This window comes from Medicago sativa, chromosome 7 (assembly GCF_051527215.1).
Source record: "Medicago sativa cultivar Bolivia chromosome 7, Bolivia_mono, whole genome shotgun sequence".
NCBI classification, from domain to species: Eukaryota; Viridiplantae; Streptophyta; class Magnoliopsida; order Fabales; family Fabaceae; genus Medicago; species Medicago sativa.
Window position 1 is genome coordinate 55168220 of NC_140755.1, and position 19044 is coordinate 55187263.

Genomic DNA, 19044 nt, shown 5'->3' on the forward strand with positions numbered 1-19044 from the left:
AATTCCATTTTCAAACTTAAAATCAACCAACAAAAACAAAAACATTTTTGGAAGAGAACTACGGTGGATTTGATCCCTTAAACGGGTACGTAGGCAAGGAACAAAATTCCTTCAATTCAAATAAAATAAAAATCCAAACACATTCTTCTCCCTCCAATTCTTCATTTAGTAACTTTTAGGTGTAAATAACATTTTCAAATACCATTTAAAAAATAAAGCGCGCGCGTAGAAATTAAAGACGGTTCCTATAGGATACTATAGTCGTTATGGGTGCCTAACACCTTCCCGTAGCGAAAACAACTCCCGGACCTCGATTCTCAAGGGTTTTGCTTACTTTTTCCCTTCTCAAGAAAAAATAAGATATCACCGGTTAGAAAGGTTCAAACGTAATCAATGTTTGACACCCAAAAACCAAGATAAAACAGCTGATAAGCTAATTGAAGTGTTTGGTAAAATTAGCGGTTCAATTAGCTGATAAATGTAAAATGACATAAAAAGACATTCTTAATGTATAACAAAATTAGCATCCATTAATATTTAAGTATTTAAAATTTGCTAATTTAAATTATTAATTTAATATATCTTTATTTTATATTTTAGTATTTATTTTCATTTCAGTATACTTTGTAAAAAAATAAATATAATGATAGAATATAACAAAAAAGTAAATTATATAGACGTAAAAAATAACAATAAAACTATTTGTAAAAAAAAACAATTAAACTAGACGTGAGTCTTTCTGAAAAAAATAAAAATAAAACTAGATGCGAGCAAATTTAATGTAACGGGTACAGTTTATGTGCAAAGAATTTAACCAAACAAAAAAAAATTACGTCGTTCGAAAAACAATTAACGTACTTATATACAATTAAATGTCCTTAGAAAAATGTAAAATGAAATGTAACATTAAAAACGAATATTTAAAAAAAAAATCTTTCATTTGTGAGCATTTAAAACATAGATATTTTTATCCAGAAGTCCTAGCTCAACTGGCAAAATGCCGAAATTGTTAGGCCGGATGCCATGACCAGGGTTCGAACCCCGGTACCTTCACTTGTGTGTGTGAGTTTATAATGGCTTTGCCATTTCTTCTATCTACAAAAAAAACATAGATATTTTATTTAAAACTATAGGGGTAGAATTGGTTTTTAGAGAAAATAGCAAGGGTAAAGATGGAAGAAAAAATGATAAGCTATAAGCTATAAGCTCAAACGATACTTGAAATAGCTTCTGAAAAATAGCTTATAAGCTCGTGAAATAAGCTATAAGCTCGTGGTAAAATACCATTACTAAACAGAGCTTAACTATTTATTAAAATCAATACTAGCTGATTTTACCATTATGCCCTCCATAGGGGCATTTTGGTAATTCAATAATATGAGGATTGGTTTCTTGCCACCTCATATTTTTTTATCCAATTTATAAATATATTCAAAATTTTATATTAATTTTCATAGAATCTTAAAAAAAAATGCGTTCTCTCACCCGCGATCTTGCTCTCACCGTCATCGACCTCGCTGTCTCTACCGTCGATCTCGCTGTCGAACATACCGATCTCCACCATTTTCTTCCTCCAATTTCGGTTTCGTCTTCATCAAAGGTTACTTCCTCTTCCTTTGATTAATTGAGAATCATGATTAAATTAGCCAATCTTTGCTCGCTCAGCTTTGTTCAACTCCGATCTGGTATGAATTTGTTTACGACTACTGTAGTCAAAATCTGCCAATCGCTTTTGGGTTTTCTCAAGGTGAGTTTTTAGGTCGATTCTTGACTGCTGGGTTTGTTTCAAGTTCTGATTTTGTGAGGTTTGTTGAGGTTTTGCTGGGTTTGTTTCAATTGGGGTTTTGCTGGGTTTTGTTGATTTTACGGTATAGCGTTACCTTGGCAGAGACTTGTTACTCTGGCTCACAATTGAACTTGATTGAACTTGCTGGGGCACCTTTGTGTATGGCTATGTTGGATTCCAACTTATCAAATGGTTTGGCTTTGGCTGCTGGTCCAATTGAAAAACCGGTTTCCAATGAATTCATTCGTGTTGCGACTTTCAAAGAAGTTGTTGTTCCTAATGTGAAGGATAATGTGAAGGATATTAGTGCAAAGTATTTTGCTCAAGTGTTGGGTAAAACATGTGGTACCCCTCATTTTCGATTTCCGAAGCCTAGTTTAAAAGGAGATGACCTCGCTGTCAAAATCCCTTAAGAGGATTACAAGGTTAATGTTGAATCGAGCAAAAATCACCTTTATGGAAGGTTGATTCTGTCCAAAGGAGACACTCCCCTGAAACTTGAAGTCTTGCGGGCGAAATTGAATAATCTATGGAAGCCTTTAAGTCAATGGGCTATCGTTTCTTTAGGAAGAGGTTTCTATGAATTTGTTTTTTCCTCGGCTGAGGATGTTCAACAGGTTCGTGCGATGCATTCTTGGAGTCTAAAGCCTGGTTTTCTCAAACTATTTGCTTGGACTCCAGATTTTAATGCGAACAATCACAAACAAACAACAATGCAATGTTGGGTTCGTTTACTGGAGTTGCCTCAGGAATATTGGAGTCACAATATTCTCTTTGCAATTGCTAGTTGTCTCGAAACACCAATTATTCTGGATGCTGCAACAAGTAAGTGCCCTCTAGAGATATCTTTTGGTCATTTTGCGAGAGTTCTAATTGACATTGATTTATCCGCTAAAATTAGACATAAATTATGGGTTGAAAGAGAAGGTTATGCTTTTCTGGTTAATGTTCATTATGAAAATCTGCCACTTTTTTGTTCGCATTGTAGTAACATTGGTCACACTTTTTCGTCTTGCAAACTTGTAAAAGTGGTTCAAGAGAAATTGGACACCCATGAGAAACATAAGCGTTTGGGAAATAAAACTATTCATGTTCAGAAGAAAGATTTGGGAAAGGAATCAGTTGAATGTGTAGCAAATGCAACTGAAGCATGCGTTGATAATAATCCTCTTTTAGGATTTGTTGATAGTACTAAACTGAAAGCCACTGTTGATGGTGAAGTTGTGAGTATTGACGCCTTGCATCCAGATAACATTGGTGCCAACGATAATGAGAATTTGAGTGCTTCTAGTGAAGAGCGTTGTAAAAAGGCTATTCATGATGTCTTTGGATCCAACTCGTCTGTTTCAACTAACAATGAACATCAAAGGGAGCATTATCCTGATATGCGCTTGGTTGGTTCATGGAGTGATGAAGTGACAAATTTGAGTAATCCAGTGACAAAATCGAATGAAATTGTCACTGATGACAATTTAAATCCCAGAGTTGCTCACGACTTGGAGATTTTGAGGCAATATGTTTGGAAGGGAAACGAAGCTACATACATTGGGCCTCAGGTGTATACCGATGAGGAAGAGAGAGCGGCTGCTATCAATTATCTGAGGAATCGTGCTGCTACTATAGAGGAGCCCTTCACTGAAGTGGTTTCAAAGGCCAGGAAAAAGAATTTGAAGAAGGGTTTTCAGGTTCACAATACCCGCTCTAAGGGTAGGTTACCTAATTGACTTGTTTTTCTTGCTCTTTTCTATTTCCTTTTGGTTTCTGTTCTTCTCATTTTCTTGTTTTCTTTTAGCTTTTTTCGCTTGAGAGGGTTTTGGTCTTGGTCCCCCTTCTCCTTTTGTACTTGTTTCCTTTTATATATGTATCCAGGTGCTGCAATTGGTTCTCCATCTGCACCCTTTTTGCTTAAAAAAAGATTAAATTAACTTTATTTGTTATTTGTATAATCATTGTTATGTGTCTTCGATTGCATGTTGATGTTTTTCCCTTTCCAATTTTTTTTTGGGTTTCGGTTTGAACTTTGGTTGCATTTTGTGCCGTGATTGTGGATTTGTGTTGTGATGATGTTTTCACTTGCATCTTTGCATGTTTTATGTTTTGTGTTGTCATGAATTTTGATAGATGTTCAGTAGAAATTTTCTGATATTCTGAATTAGGTTGTTGCAGTAGGAAAATGAGATTGAAGAGGGTTGTTAGGTTGTTGCACCGTTGAGTTCAGAGATTGAAGAATTTTTGTGTGTTACTTCTGGTGCTTTTGTATGTCAAGGCTATGGTAAGAAAATCTATTATTACAATACATCATGGTTTTTTATGTCTCTGCGATTTGAAGCTACACCAGCTTCATCATTCTTTATGACATCAACGATTGCGACCTCCACTGTTATCACAACCACTATTTAAAAATCTTGACTTATAAGTTTGATAAAACAATACTCTTATATTGTTTGTGCTTTCCAGACCTAAAAATGCTACATAAGCAGAACACTTGACAGTGGATGTACTCAAATTCAAAGCACTACCGATAATGCAAGGGATTATTTTCAAGATATCTTTACTCATTTATAAATTTTATATGGTCATAAATTTGGAATGAAGACAACTACCTGATTGAATTGTCATCAACCATTGCTCCTACATTAAAAAAAATACACTAAATTAGTTACACTACTTAGGAGTACATGTTATTTTTGACATCACCTTTATAGTATCTTTTTTCTTTAATCATTTGAATATCTCGAACAAATTTTTTATTCATATCATTCCAAAATTTATCAATGTTAGCTCCTATTGCAATGACCGTGGCAAGCCATAGCTATGTTATTCATATCAGGATTTTTTTTTTACTTCTACCACAAATTTATTCTTGCTAGATACAAATTCTGCTACACACAGTTTATGAATAGCTTCATTACTTATATAATTATTTTTGGATTGATTCAGTAGAGAATTTGATTGATACATTTCATATTGTTCTTTCACTACAATATAATTGTTTTGCGGCTATTGCTCTAGCATGCTCTTGTGTGTTGTTGTTGCAAAAATATTGTATTGTTTACTCTTTTTTCACATTCTGCCATTGTTTCTCAAATTGCCATGGTTAATGAATTGAAATCTCATGGCAGAAAAAAGGATAAACAATATGCACAACCATAAAAATTCAACAAATATTAATATCTTTTTTCTTTCAACTTGATTTTTAGTTCATTTTATGCCTAAACGTCATGACATTCTACAAGACTTTAGAAAAAGGATAAAAATGTGCACAATCATATAACTGTGTGAGTCTGATTGCAGCTTTAATTTGTTGTCTGATGTTGTTCCTGGAAGGGATCGGTCTTGGAGATTCATGCTTCGTGTTGTTCGTTTGTGGGAGGTGCCAAATTTTCTTCATCCAGGGCAGATCAATTCGATTGAGATGGTGTTTGTTGATGAGAAGGCTAGGTTTGTATTGCTATTTATCTGGTTTTGTTTAATATTTTGTTTTAACGCCTTTTTGTCTGTTTATCTAAAAAGGGTGTTAAGATTCACGCGACTGTCAGAAAACAATTGTTGTACCTTTTCCATAAGAAGTTGGTTGAAGGTCAGGTGTATAAGATGTCCTATTTTTCAGTTGCTCCTAGCAGTGGTTCTTACAGGACAACTACCAGTACTTATAAGTTGTTTTTTCAGGTGAGGACCAAAGTGAATGTTGTTGAGGGTCCCTTGCTTCCCATGTTTGGATTAACTTTGACTAATATAGTTGAGGTTAACCATCAAACTGTGGACAACAATTATTTGATTGGTTTGTTGTTTTCATAGAGTTATCTACATCTCTTCCTAATTTGCTTATTTTCCTTATGCTTCCCTTTGTTATTGTTCATTTTTTTTATTATGATTACCTCTTTCTTTTCTTAATAGTTTTTCCTGTTTAGATGACATTGGCTTAATGACTGTAATATCGGAGGTAAGGGAGTATATTAAGGATGGGAAGATCACCAAGATGATTTTGCTTCAGCTAACTGATCACAGGATGATATCTTATTTTACGAGGCATGTCAAGATTTATCTTCGTTTTGTTTATAGAAGGGACCATCGTTTAAACTTTTGTTTGGTTTTTGTCACAAATGGGAAATGTGAGACTGCTCTGTTTGGAGATTATGTGGATCACTTGAAACAACTCATGGCCAAAGTTGATGAAGGTGTGCCTGTGCTGGTTATGCATGTGCTGGTTATGCAATTTGCAAAAGTGAAGATTTTCAGAGGTGTGTTTTTGGTCTATTTCTTCTAAACATTTTGAAATTTTAATGTATGAATATTCTTATCAGTTTTGTCATTGGTTGAATTTTTGTAGAGAATGCATCCCTGCAAAATGTAATGAATACTACCCGAATTATGATCAATCCGGATATATCAGAGGTTGCTGAGTTTAAGAAAGGGTTAGTTATTTTTTTTGGATTGTTGTGGTTTTTAATATATGTTTAGATTCTGATACACGTTAATTAAATATGTGTGTGTTGTGTTTGCTTACGCCCCAATATCAGTTTGGATGTTAATTCAATTGGAAGCAGCTCCATTGTGCCGCTTATTGGTCTGAGGGGTAGACCATCAATAGATGAAGATTTCTTGCATCTCCATCCAAAGAAGTCTATTGCAGAATCGAAGGAAGTTGGGGAGAGTGATACCAATTATATAAAGAAGTCTATCTAATCAAATCTCAACTTCTATAGGTGATAAGTGAAACTCTTTAAAAAATAGAAAGAAACTCAATGAAGTTCAAATTTATCTCTATGCCATTTACCCTGCATTGGTTCCAATTAGTTTCATCTTAATTATTATCATGTTTTCCTAGTTTCATGAACAAAGTATATCCTCTTTTCATGAATCAAGACTTGATAGAGCTTTCATAAATATTTTGATAAATATTTTTAATGTTTGGGCAATATTCCTTAATTTGATCATTTTTCCTTTGGAACAATTTTTTTACAAGATACGTTATTCAACCCGTGCGAAGCACGGGTTTGTAACTAGTTAATAATAAAAGTTGTGAAATTATAGGCTCAGGCTAGGGTGGGAAAGCTTGACAGGTCTCCCACCGTGAGCAAGCGAAAAAAACAACTTTTGACGGTCAGATATTAAAATTCTATGATTGTTAACATACACCAACAACACCGGATACTTTTAAATTTTCACTTTGTTCTCTCTTCTCCATCTTCAACCTTCTTTCTCTGTTTCTCACCCAAAAATTCAGATTGGCAGCAACATGAGTTTCAAACAGAGTTGACATATAAGCTTGGTCGAACGCATCTTCCGTTGATCTGGAGCACTGCCATTGAAACCAATATATTTTTCTTTGAAATACCAACGCGCTTCCATGAAAGAGTAATGAGATAATTTTTTAAAAAAAACTTAATGAATTTATTTAACCAATTTAAGTGTGAAAGATTCAAGTTTTAATAGTTTAAGAAAGAAAAAAAAATGAAATTTAGTGACAAAATTTTGATTTTTCGAAAGCTTCACACATCTTTCAAACCTCTCAACCACCTTTTGGGGCTTTTAGGAACCGCAAGCAAACACCATTTTTCTTTTTTGCAGAAGATGCAATTGAACAAGCAGAAAATCCATTGTTTGGATATTAATAAAGGAACACAAGTTAATTAGCTAGCTTATTTATTTTTTCTTTTACAATTTCCTTTCATTATATTAATCTTGAACTGGGACAAATCCCCTTCCTTTGTTTTCCAATTCCTTGTCAATTTTCACAATCAATTATGGATTGATTATCGCAAGGAGAGAGAAAGATTTGTTCTGGAAAACTAAAGTAGTTGAAGAAGGAGAAAGAGAAGATTGAGAATGGAAATTGATAAGGTGTTGGTAGTGCATCATAACAATCTTGAAAGCTTACAATCTAACGGTTAATAACACTCTCTCACCGTGAGAGACCTATCAAGGTCGCTCACCCTAGAAGGCGCCGAAATTATAAAGCTCAATGATTCATTAGGCCTCTTCAGAATTTCAACACTGTGCCAACATGGGATTCCTTTAATACTAGTTAAAAAAAATTATGTTTTATTTTAAAAGGGGTGGTTATAACTTTATAACTCTAATCTCTAATCCTCTATTCCTTTTATCCTTTTTTTTATTTTTTATTTCATATAGTAAAAAGATAGTGAAAGGGTACAGAAGCTTCCGCTGTTGGTGAACCTAAAAAAGTTACATGTAAAAAACATCAAGAAAATGCCAGAAATTATGGTTGACCCCAGCACAAGTTAATTACCAAATGTCATGATCATTGAAATTAAAAAAATTTAAATTAATAGGATCCCACTATTACACTATATATTACAGCTGGTTACCAACAAATATTAGCATAAGGTTAATTGACATGACCTATAATGAGAATTTGATGAAGACCCATCAAAATTCTTTTTATGAATTGATTAGATGTGTGAATTATACACAAAACATAAAATAATTGACAAAGTGAAGAGGGATAATGATAGGTGGTACAAAAACTCCTTTAATTAGCACTATATCTCACAATTGGTGCCATAATAATAAGAATCTGGACCAACAGAATACAGAATCAAGATCCTAAAGATTTTACAGTGAATAGTTTTACAAAAATTAAAAAAAATAATATTGAAAAGAAACCACCCCCAAGATAAAAAATTAAAATCATGGAAAGTGAAAGGAAAAAGAAGAAAGGGATAACATGAAGACAAAAGAGGCTTCTATTAGTCCTAATTATAATAATAATAATGGCTTAATAATAATACATAGGGTTGTTCCAATTAAATTTCTTGTTGATGTGTACAACAGCAATGTTCCTATTCATCTTTGCTTCAATTCAGGCGTAATGAATGGTGATCAAAGCTTAATTTCATAAGGGGAGTTGATTTGTGCCTGCATTTGGACAAAACAAGTTGATGTCAACATAATTTTTTTTATAAGGCCTATTGAAAATGATATCATATTAACATATACCTTTTTTATGTTTGGTTTATTACCGTTCAAATTCTGAAATTGTATTGGTGTTTTTCTATTGTCAGTTTGTCCAAATCCCATCTGAACAATTGTGTTGAGGTCATCTTCAGAGAATGTTAATGGATACTGAAAAATGAAAATCATTGGATATTAATAATAGTTAAATAAAAGGGTTAAATATGTTTTTGGTCCCTATAAATATGTCAACTTTTCGTTTTAGTCCCTCTAAAATTTTCCTTCAACTTTTAGTCCCTATAAAATTTTCAATCTTCACTTTTGGTCCCTCTTTTAATGTAAACTCATATGTAGAATTCATATAATTTAATAAAATTTTCCAGAAAAATTCAAAATATTATAAGAATCACTCCAAAAAAAATTCAGAATTTTTTAACAAAACATGAATTTAATATGAATTTTTATATCTTTTACGGTTAAAAATTCATATTTTAATTTGTGTTTTGTTAAAAAATTCTAATTTTTTTTAGGAAATTTATTTAGAATATTCTACACATTTCTGCACAATTTCATTGAAAAATACAAAAATTAAATTAAAAATAGGGACCAAAAGTAGTGATTGAAAATTTTATAGGGACTAAAAGTTGAAGGAAAATTTTAGAGGGACTAAAACGAAAAGTTGACATATTTATAGGGACTAAAAACATATTTAACCCTAAATAAAAAAGTGCTTGAAACTAGAATGGTAAAAAAAAAAAATTGAATATGGTTCAATCTAAAAACCACATATTTGACACAGTCACACAATCTGAATTTTCGAGTTATTTTGAGACGGTCCACGTTTGAATTTTATAAACTATACCTAAAATATAAAGTCGGAATGTGAACCACTAATCTTGATTTGACGGTTCAGACCGGAAACTAAGTGAATGAAGGGAATACAATTCACTTTTATAATAATTCATACAATTTGGGATTTTTTTATCAATGATTAGATGGTCCACATTTTAACTTTACAAATTAGGTCTAAAATACAAAAGTTAGGACATAAATCTCCGGTCTCGATCAGACGGTCCAGCTCGACAATTGTGTGAAACCCTTTAATACAATTAACTTTATTGAAACCTAGAAGAAATAGATTACCTGCGAGCCAGCTTCATTAAAACCACTTAGTGAAGATAAGTGCATGCCAAGGTTTTGGCATAAACCACACCATCTAATGGGTCCACTGAGTTGTTGGTCACAGTTCCATTAGAAATGTTATTGTGAAGAGATTTACTTTTCCTACCCTATTGCTTTCTCACGCGCCCTGTAAAAATTCCAAAAATACCTCTGGTCCGGATTACGTAATCCGGACCAAATTGTTAGCGTTTCCGGAAAACATAATCCGGACAAATACGATATAAATATTTTGGGCCTTTCTTTGATGTCAACGGTCTCTGTTGACCGTTATACGATCCCCGCATAAGCTGCAACGCAATTGCAGGGGTCGTATGAGCTGTCAACAATGACCATGACACCACAAACACTCCTAAAAGCTACCTAAAAAACTTTAAAAAATTGAAGAAAATGCAAGAAAGGAGGTGAAGAAGAATGAAGGAAAATTTTGAAGATCCAAGCCTTTTTATAGCCTTATATAAGTCATAGGTCTTAATTACAGTCAAATAAAACGTGTTCCACATTGAAAACCGTGAAAAAATGCATTCAAACTCCACTAACCGGCCTACCCTTTGGTGAAACGTCACCGGCCAAAATGTTACTGAGGGTTTCCGGAAAATACAATCCGGAGTGCATGCAGTTGTTCCGGATTATATAGTCCGAACTACACCTGACCCTTTATTTGGATCGTTTTCGTTGCGAATGCCTTGGAAAAAAATAGATCAAAGATACATAACATAAATAAAAGCAACATAAGACAAATAAACAGTTAAAAAAAACCATAATAACATAAATGATGAATCTTTTGGGAAGGTGTTCGAAGAGGAGCTTTTGAACTCGATCCTGCCGGCCTGTCAACTGACATGTTATGATCGGCAGGCCAACATGATCGAGTTCATAAGAACCTCTTCTTTGGAGTGTTAGATCTGCAACACAATGAAGAAAGGCAAGGTGTTTTCAAGAGGATTTCTTTGAGTTAGATTCTGCTGCCTTCCCAAATGACATATTCATCTGGCAGGCAGCAAGATCTAACTCATAGAAACCTCTTGATATTTTTGAGTTACCTATCTATCAAAGAGACATCAAGGACTATCTATATATTTTTTACAGCATGCTGAGGATCTTCATCATGCCGTCAAATAGAGAGCTAACTCATCCATTCGCGACAGCATAAGAAAGATCCTCAGCTTAATGACAAAAATTTGCATGGTTTTCTTTGGTGTGTTTGTGTGTTGTGATGGTATTCAAGGTGAAAACCGGAGAGGATGTATTTATAGAGGTCCTTGGATGTTGTGGACCACACAAACTCTTGGTGCAATGTGGTCCATACAAAAGAATCCTATGTTGAGGCATTCCGGATTTCGTTTTTCGGAATACACTTATGCCCTATGTGAATCCGGATTTCATAATCCGGAACGCATAGCTTTGGTTATTTTATTGATTAAATGAACATCTTTGACGTAAATTAAAACATAATGAAATTTTAAATAATATATATTATTAAAAACATAATTCAACAACTTAATTCAACAACACATAACTAACACGCAATTAAAACAACATAAAACACGCGATTAAATAAAACATAACACATTATCACGGATCATCTAAACTAACTTCTTCATCCTCTAGTCCCTCCAGCAGAGCCCTGATCTCTTCGTAGTTCCTGGGCCGGTGCAAACTTTTCAGAATTTGTTCAGCATATCTAACTAACGAAGCGTCCAACTCGATCGGTCCTCTAGTGCTGTGCTGACCAAAGACAGAGAACATGGTTCTCACGTCGCCGTCGTTTGTGAGTTTCATCCGGCTGAAGCGAAGAGATCCGGCTGAGTAGGACAATGGACATTGATATTCAACACTGACCACCCTCCTCGTGTCTGTGTGGTTGAGTTGACGGTTGATTTGATCCAGCTCATCCTTCAGCCCGGAGAGGGTGACATCATCGCGAATCCTAAATAGAAGGGGTGGTGTTCCACCGTTGTAGTAGACTGCCGCTAGCTTGGTGTTCGGATCAAAGCCAGGGAATTCCATGATTTTTTTTTCTGGTGTAGTTTACTTGTAATGAAATTAGGGACCCCTATTTATAGAGGTATTTGGGCGCTGTGGACCACAAAAATTGTCGGTGCAATGTGGGCCACAAAGAAGAATCCAATGCTGAAGCAATCCAGATTCTAAAATCCGAACCAACCCTCACCATACACAAAGGCCGAAGTTTCCCTTTGGTACACCCCATTATCGTCTTTTTCCGGAATATATGTGCATTCTGGATTATATATTCCGGATTGCACCAGAAGCTTTTGGCCGATGGTCTGCACCACAAAGAAAACATTTTTCAAACGTTTTGGGCGGTGGTCAACGTGTAAAAACGTGTTTTTACATGTTTTTTGACCGGTTTTTACCACCTTCCCACCTTCTTTTCACCCCCTACAAATAGGCTACATTTTCTCAAAAATTTTCACACCTTCTTCTTTCTTCTCTTCTCCTCTTCTACAACGATGTGTTTCCATCGTTGGTCTTTCATAGAAAGAGATCTCTTTGGAAATCCATCAGGGGTCATATGATCGGTCAATAAGGTAGGGGTCAGTCTGGGTGTGTGGTTGTTTTGCCTGGGTGTCATGTTGACCATCATGGTCTCTTGTTCCCTAGAGCCCCTGTGCCCCCTCTGTCTTCCCACCAACACCAATGCTACTGGTATATCCCATCAGGAAGCATTGGTTTCTTCTTCCCCGCCATCTTCTTTCCTCCCACCTTCTTTCCTCCCACCTTCTTTCCTCTCCACGAGTGGCTGGAGCCACTGGTATAGAAATAGTTTTAGGATCTTATGTAATAAGCTTAAAAAGCTTGAAAATTATTGTAATGTATTGTTCATATATTAATAAAATGACTTCTTTTTATTCTTAAGTCTTTTTATTTCTGTTTATTATTTTTATTCGCATTTTATTTTACGAACTGTAAAGCTTAAAATTGCAAAAGTTCTGCTAAAATACTATTCCGGATTTTAAAATCCGGAAACATCTGAAAAATTCTAACAATTCAATCCGGAATACGAAATCCGGACCAGGGGTAAAATTGGAAAAAAAATAGGGCACGCGAGGAAAGGCATAGGGTGGAAAAAGTAATACTCTAATCTTAAATGTTGTATAATTCGTTCTTCACATGTATCAAAACATAACCTCTCTTAAAAAAATATCACGTTTTTTACACAAAATTAATACAATTTTCATATTTACAATTTTCAAACAAAATTAATACATGTCTTTGTTCTTTTCCTCAAAAAAAAAATACATGTCTTTGTTCCGAGTTCGAATAAAACTTACACCAATATTTTAATGTACGGAGTAAAACTAGCAACAACCAAACAAAAAAGATCAATAACAAAACACATACTATTAAGTAAAATAAAAGAGAAGATCAATAACACCGTTTTTCGTCGGATCTAATACAACCTTACAAAATCAAATTATAAGGTGATACATGTATCTTTGTAAACTCTTATCTAGTGTCCTTTGTTTTTTATGTGAGACTTCCGTTTTTTCTCAATGCACCTCTCACACCCAACACTATTGTGTTTGGTACGTGTTTGATACCATATTAGATTTTTATATTAGTCTCAACTCATCCTTATAAACCCGGTTTGTGGAATGTGTCGCCATTAACAAACACATGTTCATGTCAATCTTTTGTCCAATGTGAAACTCTTTAACAAACACACACACTCAAAACTATTGAATGTGATGCTTGAATATAAATGTTTGGTTGTCAGATAGCAAAAACCTGTTACAAGATGATTCACCGAATCTAGAACAGACTTTGATACTATTTTAGAATTTTTCCCTTATGTCTGACACAACTTCATAAAACTGGTTTGAAAGCCACTCTTTATAAACTTGTATCTAAAGTCTTATATTTTCAATGTGAGCCTTTGTTTTTCCAATAAAATAAATGACGGGATTATAAATTAAAAAATAAAAAGGAAAATCTTTATTTCGTTGACATCAATTACCTTTTTTTTTTACAAGCATTCACATCTTACTTCTAGCTGTTTTTCTTTGTTGTGTGTTAATTACTTCTAATTGCTTAAAATAACTCGTGTTGGCTTTATATTTACATGTTTCGGTTTAATTTTCTAATACATGGATGTTTTAGAATAGTAAGGTATAATTAATAGTTTTTTCCAGCTGTACATTTATAGAAAAAGAATTATGTTTAGGGTCATGCTAACCGGTGCCCCTGGGGCACTGGTTAAGCACACCATAAAAAGAAAGCATTACTAAAAACGAATTTTTTTTAACTTTTTATGGATTAATTACACAATTTTCATTATATTAATGACTATAAAATTTCCTTTTTTAATATCCTTAACCACCTGTTAACATTTCCCTTATGTTTATTATATAATTAATGAATAAAACATTTATGATTTTTGGTTCATGGTGTATAGGAATTCATTATTCACATGTGTGCACCAATTAAACTTATTTTAGAGTTTATAATATATTGATGTGACACTAGTGGAAGACTTTGTTAGACTTTAACTTTCCACTTATTGTCGTGACATATGGACTCAACATATGTGCTTCATCCATTAGTTGCCTGCCTTTATCACCTTAGTGTCTGTCCCTTTCTTATCTCTTTCTCAGAAACTTCACTCTAGACTTGAAGACACTCGCACCAATAATTGTGTCCACTCGTTTTGGTTCGTTAGTCATGATTAGAAGGTAAGATTAATGGTTTTGCTACGTAACTACGTTGTGTGCACACAAAAAAAATACATGACCAAACCTCTCATAGTAATTATACAATTTCTATGCCTATAATTATAGATACTACTACTTTTTGATCAATCAGATCCATATTCTCAGTTCACTAACCAAGACACCATTCTTCTTCTTCTTTTGTTCTCTCCTCTCAAATTCGTCGTAAGTCCCATGGCAACAAGAAAAAGCAAATCCATAGGCATTGACCTTGGTACAAGCTACAGCTGCATTGCAGTGTGGCGAAACAATGGTGTTGAGATCATTCCAAACGACCAAGGGAACCGTGTGACCCCTTCTTACGTTGCCTTCACCGACACTGAAAGATTAATAGGTGATGCTGCCATAAACCAATTAGCCAAAAATCCACACAACACCATTTTTGATGCCAAACGTTTGATTGGTCGTCGCTTCTCTGACCAATCAGTCCAACAAGACATAAGGTTTTGGCCTTTTAAGGTTGTTCCAAACCACAAAGACAAACCCGTGATTGCTGTCAATTACAAAGGCCAAGAAAAACATTTTTCACCTCAAGAGATATCTTCCATGGTGTTGTCTAAGTTAAAGGAAATTGCTGAAACATATTTGGGTCATGATCATGAAGAAGTGAACAATGCTGTTATCACTGTTCCTGCTTACTTCAACAACTCACAGAGACAAGCTACAAAAGATGCAGGGAAAATTGCTGGTTTTAATGTGATGAGGATCATCAACGAGCCTACTGCAGCTGCTATTGCTTATGGTTTGGACAAGAAAATGTGGAGAGAAGGCGAGAAGAATGTTCTTGTCTTTGATCTTGGTGGTGGAACTTTTGATGTTTCCTTAGTGACCGTTGACGAAGGAATGTTCAAGGTTAAGGCCACTTTGGGAGATACTCATTTGGGTGGTGTTGATTTTGATAACAATTTGGTGAACCGTCTTGTTGAATTATTTCATAGAAAGTACAAGAAGGACTTGAAGATCAGTGAGAATTCCAAAGCTTTGGGGAGGTTAAGATCAGCATGCGAGAAAGCAAAGAGGTTACTTTCTTCATCATCACAAACAGTTATTGAGCTTGATTCACTATGTGGAGGGATTGATCTACATTTCACTGTTACTAGAGCTTTTTTTGAGGAAATAAACAAGGATTTGTTCAAAAAATGCATGGAAACTGTGGAAAAGTGTTTGGTTGAGGTAAAAATTAGTAAAAGCCAAGTTCATGAGTTTGTTCTTGTAGGAGGGTCTACTAGAATTCCAAAGATTCAACAACTATTGAAGGAAATGTTTAGAGTCAACGGCGAAGTCAAAGAGCCTTGCAAAAGCATTAATCCCGATGAAGCTGTAGCATATGGCGCAGCAGTTCAAGCAGCAATATTGAATACTGAAGGAGACAAGAAAATTGAAGATTTGTTGCTGTTAGATGTTATGCCTTTTAGTCTTGGTGTTGAAACTAAAGGTGGTGTCATGTCTGTTCTGATTCCGAAGAATACTATGATCCCTACGAAAAAGGAGAATGTATTCTCTATCGCCTCTGATAATCAAGATAGTGTATTGATCAAAGTGTATGAAGGAGAACATGCTAAGACCGAGGACAACTTTTTGCTCGGTAAATTTGAGCTCTCAGCAGCAGGGTGCTCTTTAGTAGTACCAAGAAAGGTTCCAAATATCAATGTTTGTTTTGATGTTGATGTTAATGGAATTTTGGAAGTTACTGCTGAAGATGAGACACAAGGGTTGAAAAAGAAGATCACTATCACCAACATTGAGGGAAGGCTTAGTCCTGAAGAGATGAGAAGAATGATGAGGGATGCCGAGCAGTATAAGGTAGAGGATGAGGAGGTTAGGAAGAAGGTGAAAGCAAAGAACTTGTTTGAGAATTATGTTTATGAAATGAGGGAGAGAGTGAAGAAGCTTGAGAAGGTAGTGGAGGAAAGTATAGAATGGCTTGACAGAAACCAATTGGCAGAAATTGATGAGTTTGAATTCAAGAAGCAGGAGTTGGAAAATAGTATGAAGTTTCTCTAATTGTGATGCTAGGTAAAAGATTTAAGAACAAGTGTCTTGAGTGTGAAGCAATGTAAAATTGTTTGAGCTTTGTTCATCAATTAGTGTCTATGAAATTCTCTTTTCTAATTTATGGTGAATTTCTTCTATCCTACGTTTATGACTTATCGTTATGCAAGAAATGTTGAGTTTAAAATTACGTTCTGATGATGTGTGTGCAATGCAATCGATTAATTGCAATAAAATAATGTACAATATTAGGAAGTTTTCTGTGACTTTGATGAGTAGTTAGAAAAATTGAGTAGCTTAGATGACCATAAATTCATTAAGATGGACCCAAATATACTTGTTGAACAGATAGAACTACCACTCCGGTTGACCCAAGTTATATGCATTTTTATTTATAAAAAAGGCATTTTGACAATTTAATACAATTTAAGAAATATAGTTCATTTTGTATAAGAAGAAACAAATCTTACCACTAATTCCCAAAGTTCCGAGCCAAAGCGAAAAGAATATTTCATCACCGACTGGATTGGCTAAACGATGCTAGATGAAAGCACGTTGTATACATCATTAGTTGAATGGATTTAAATTTTTAATTTTTTCTTATAACAATGATCGGAGGGTGTATGAAGTATCAGATGACTTCGGCTGAAGATATTTACTATTAGGCAGTTGAAAGATTAATATCTTTCATTTTGTTAAGAATCATAACGGTGGCCATTATATTTAGATCATAATACATTTATTCTTTTGGTAGATAGACGAAATGGCAGAGCCATTATAAACTTACACACACAAAGCAAAATGATGGAGAACTATCAGATTTTATTTTTAAAATATTTGAAAATTAATTTTAAAAAATAAAAAAATCATAAAAATATTCATGTTTTTTTTCAAAAATTTGAAAAATCGAAAAAAAATTAAAAATTAAGAAAAATTATTAAGATTTTTTCCTAAATAGAAAAAAACAGAAAAGTAGTCGGATTCTTTCCAAAAAATTTAAAAATCTATTTTTTTTTCAAAAATCAGAAAAAAAAAACTATATGATTTATTTTGAAATTTTAAAATTAGAAAATATAATCAGATTTTTTTTTTAAAATTAAAAATATTTTAAAAAATTCTGGAATTTAATTTTCAAAATACGAAGAAAAAAAATTTAAAAATTATAAGGTCAGATTTTTTAAAAAAATATTCTGGAAAAAATTTAAATTTTTAAAAATCTGGATGCAAATATAGAGGGTTTGCCATCGTCGTGGAAAAATGATTTTTTTCCCAATATTTTATAAAAAAAATTTGAATAAAAAATCTGAATTTTTTCAAAAAATCTGACCTTTTTTTTATTTTGAAATTTTTTTCCGTGGAAGTCTCCTCTCTCGGAACGAACAGGAACCGCTCTGATCGGCGTGATCGGCTGCTCAGAGGGCGTTCCTACTTTCTGCCACTTCACAGACTCCTGCACCAGCTCTTCAGAAGGATCCTCTCCTTCCAAGTCGACCACTGGACTAGAGGTTGAGCCGGGACCAGAACCAGCTATGAGGTGCTCCAAGGACTGAACGTTCTTATGTCGCTTCTTGGCAGAGATCTTCTTGCTCGCTGCATTCACAAGAGCCCCCAAATCTTTCATTTTTCCTACAAAACATAGAAAGGGAAAATTCATCAGATAGGGGAAACAAAACAAGAATAAAGCAAGAGGGCAAGCAGATGAAAGACGAAAAGAAAGTATAAACTACCAAGGCAATCTTCAAAGTCTTCAGAAGTCAACAACTCATGGGTATTGATGAGGCGGGCCTCTGTTACTTGGGTCCCGTCCGCGCTCATCAATGGGTTTCCCCGTTTGTCAATCTTGATCCTCCGCGGAAGAGACTAAACAAACGCCCAAAGTTGTTGACGCAAGCCTTTTTCCTCTTCTGTAAGATTGGCGAAGGTTCGACTAAAATCCCTCGTCTCATAGGCAAAGTGGTCTTGAGACCAACACAAATGGAAAAAAGGACGGCGCTCCGGAACACCGTTCTTCACAACTTCCAAAAGATTATGTAAAGCGGCCACACTCTTCGGCAAAACCAAAAAGAAACTCTCTTTGAAACTCCGAACTTTCCCGGCAAATATCTCAAACATCTTCTGGGTCTGACGAAAGGAAACCCAATCTGCGCCCCGTTGCAAGGTGAAGAAGGAGAAAAAGACATTTTTGGAAGCAGGAATGCGAAGGTAGTCACACAACAACTCAAAAGCCCTCATAAAGGCATAAGAGTTGGGATGAATTTGAGAAGGGGACAACTTAGTCCAACAGAGCATCTCTCGCTGGAAGTCAGAAAAAGGGAGCCGGAAACCCATGTCTTTGAAAACTACTTCATACATGGGAAAGACATAGTTTTCGTACTCCGAACACACCCAGTCAGACGTGCTCGGAAGAATCAACTCCCAATCTTCCACTCCGCCGAT

General features: G+C 34.6%; 3 protein-coding genes and 1 long non-coding RNA gene across 5 annotated transcripts; 2 read left to right on the forward strand and 2 right to left on the reverse strand.

The window, feature by feature from the left end:
• Positions 1 to 3790: 3790 nt before the first annotated feature.
• On the forward strand, positions 3791 to 6532 carry LOC146906865 (uncharacterized). Of its 2 annotated transcripts, XM_085729585.1 has the most exons (6): positions 3791 to 4058; positions 5114 to 5366; positions 5456 to 5567; positions 5684 to 6027; positions 6117 to 6201; positions 6307 to 6532. In XM_085729585.1, the coding sequence occupies exons 4-6, from the start codon at positions 5712 to 5714 to the stop codon at positions 6470 to 6472; spliced, it is 567 nt and encodes a 188-aa protein (XP_085585711.1). In that variant the 5' UTR covers positions 3791 to 4058; positions 5114 to 5366; positions 5456 to 5567; positions 5684 to 5711; the 3' UTR covers positions 6473 to 6532. The 2 variants fall into 2 exon arrangements, with proteins under 2 accessions (XP_085585711.1, XP_085585712.1); XM_085729586.1 differs by having other exon boundaries at positions 5081 to 5366; positions 5456 to 6027.
• Positions 6533 to 8259: 1727 nt separating this feature from the next.
• On the reverse strand, positions 8260 to 10036 carry LOC146906866 (uncharacterized). Its single transcript, XR_015020620.1, has 3 exons — positions 9848 to 10036; positions 8773 to 8875; positions 8260 to 8668 (listed from the first exon to the last, which is right to left on the reverse strand). It is a non-coding gene; the product is annotated as an uncharacterized LOC146906866 (long non-coding RNA).
• A 1422-nt stretch (positions 10037 to 11458) lies between these two features.
• Positions 11459 to 11893, reverse strand: LOC146906867 (uncharacterized). Its single transcript, XM_085728979.1, has one exon. The coding sequence runs from the start codon at positions 11891 to 11893 to the stop codon at positions 11459 to 11461; it is 435 nt and encodes a 144-aa protein (XP_085585105.1).
• Positions 11894 to 14704: 2811 nt separating this feature from the next.
• LOC146906868 (heat shock 70 kDa protein-like) lies at positions 14705 to 16728 on the forward strand. Its single transcript, XM_085730676.1, has one exon. The coding sequence runs from the start codon at positions 14791 to 14793 to the stop codon at positions 16618 to 16620; it is 1830 nt and encodes a 609-aa protein (XP_085586802.1). The 5' UTR covers positions 14705 to 14790; the 3' UTR covers positions 16621 to 16728.
• Positions 16729 to 19044: the final 2316 nt, after the last annotated feature.

Excerpts from the sequence above, each read along its gene's own strand:
- LOC146906865 (XM_085729586.1), top strand. The coding sequence starts at position 5,712 with ATGACTGTAATATCGGAGGTAAGGGAGTATATTAAGGATGGGAAGATC. Across the intron at positions 6,028-6,116 it reads AAAAGTGAAGATTTTCAGAG|AGAATGCATCCCTGCAAAAT; the intron begins GTGTGTTTTTGG and ends GAATTTTTGTAG. Across the intron at positions 6,202-6,306 it reads GTTGCTGAGTTTAAGAAAGG|TTTGGATGTTAATTCAATTG; the intron begins GTTAGTTATTTT and ends CCCCAATATCAG.
- LOC146906868 (XM_085730676.1), top strand. The coding sequence starts at position 14,791 with ATGGCAACAAGAAAAAGCAAATCCATAGGCATTGACCTTGGTACAAGC.
- LOC146906867 (XM_085728979.1), bottom strand. The coding sequence starts at position 11,893 with ATGGAATTCCCTGGCTTTGATCCGAACACCAAGCTAGCGGCAGTCTAC.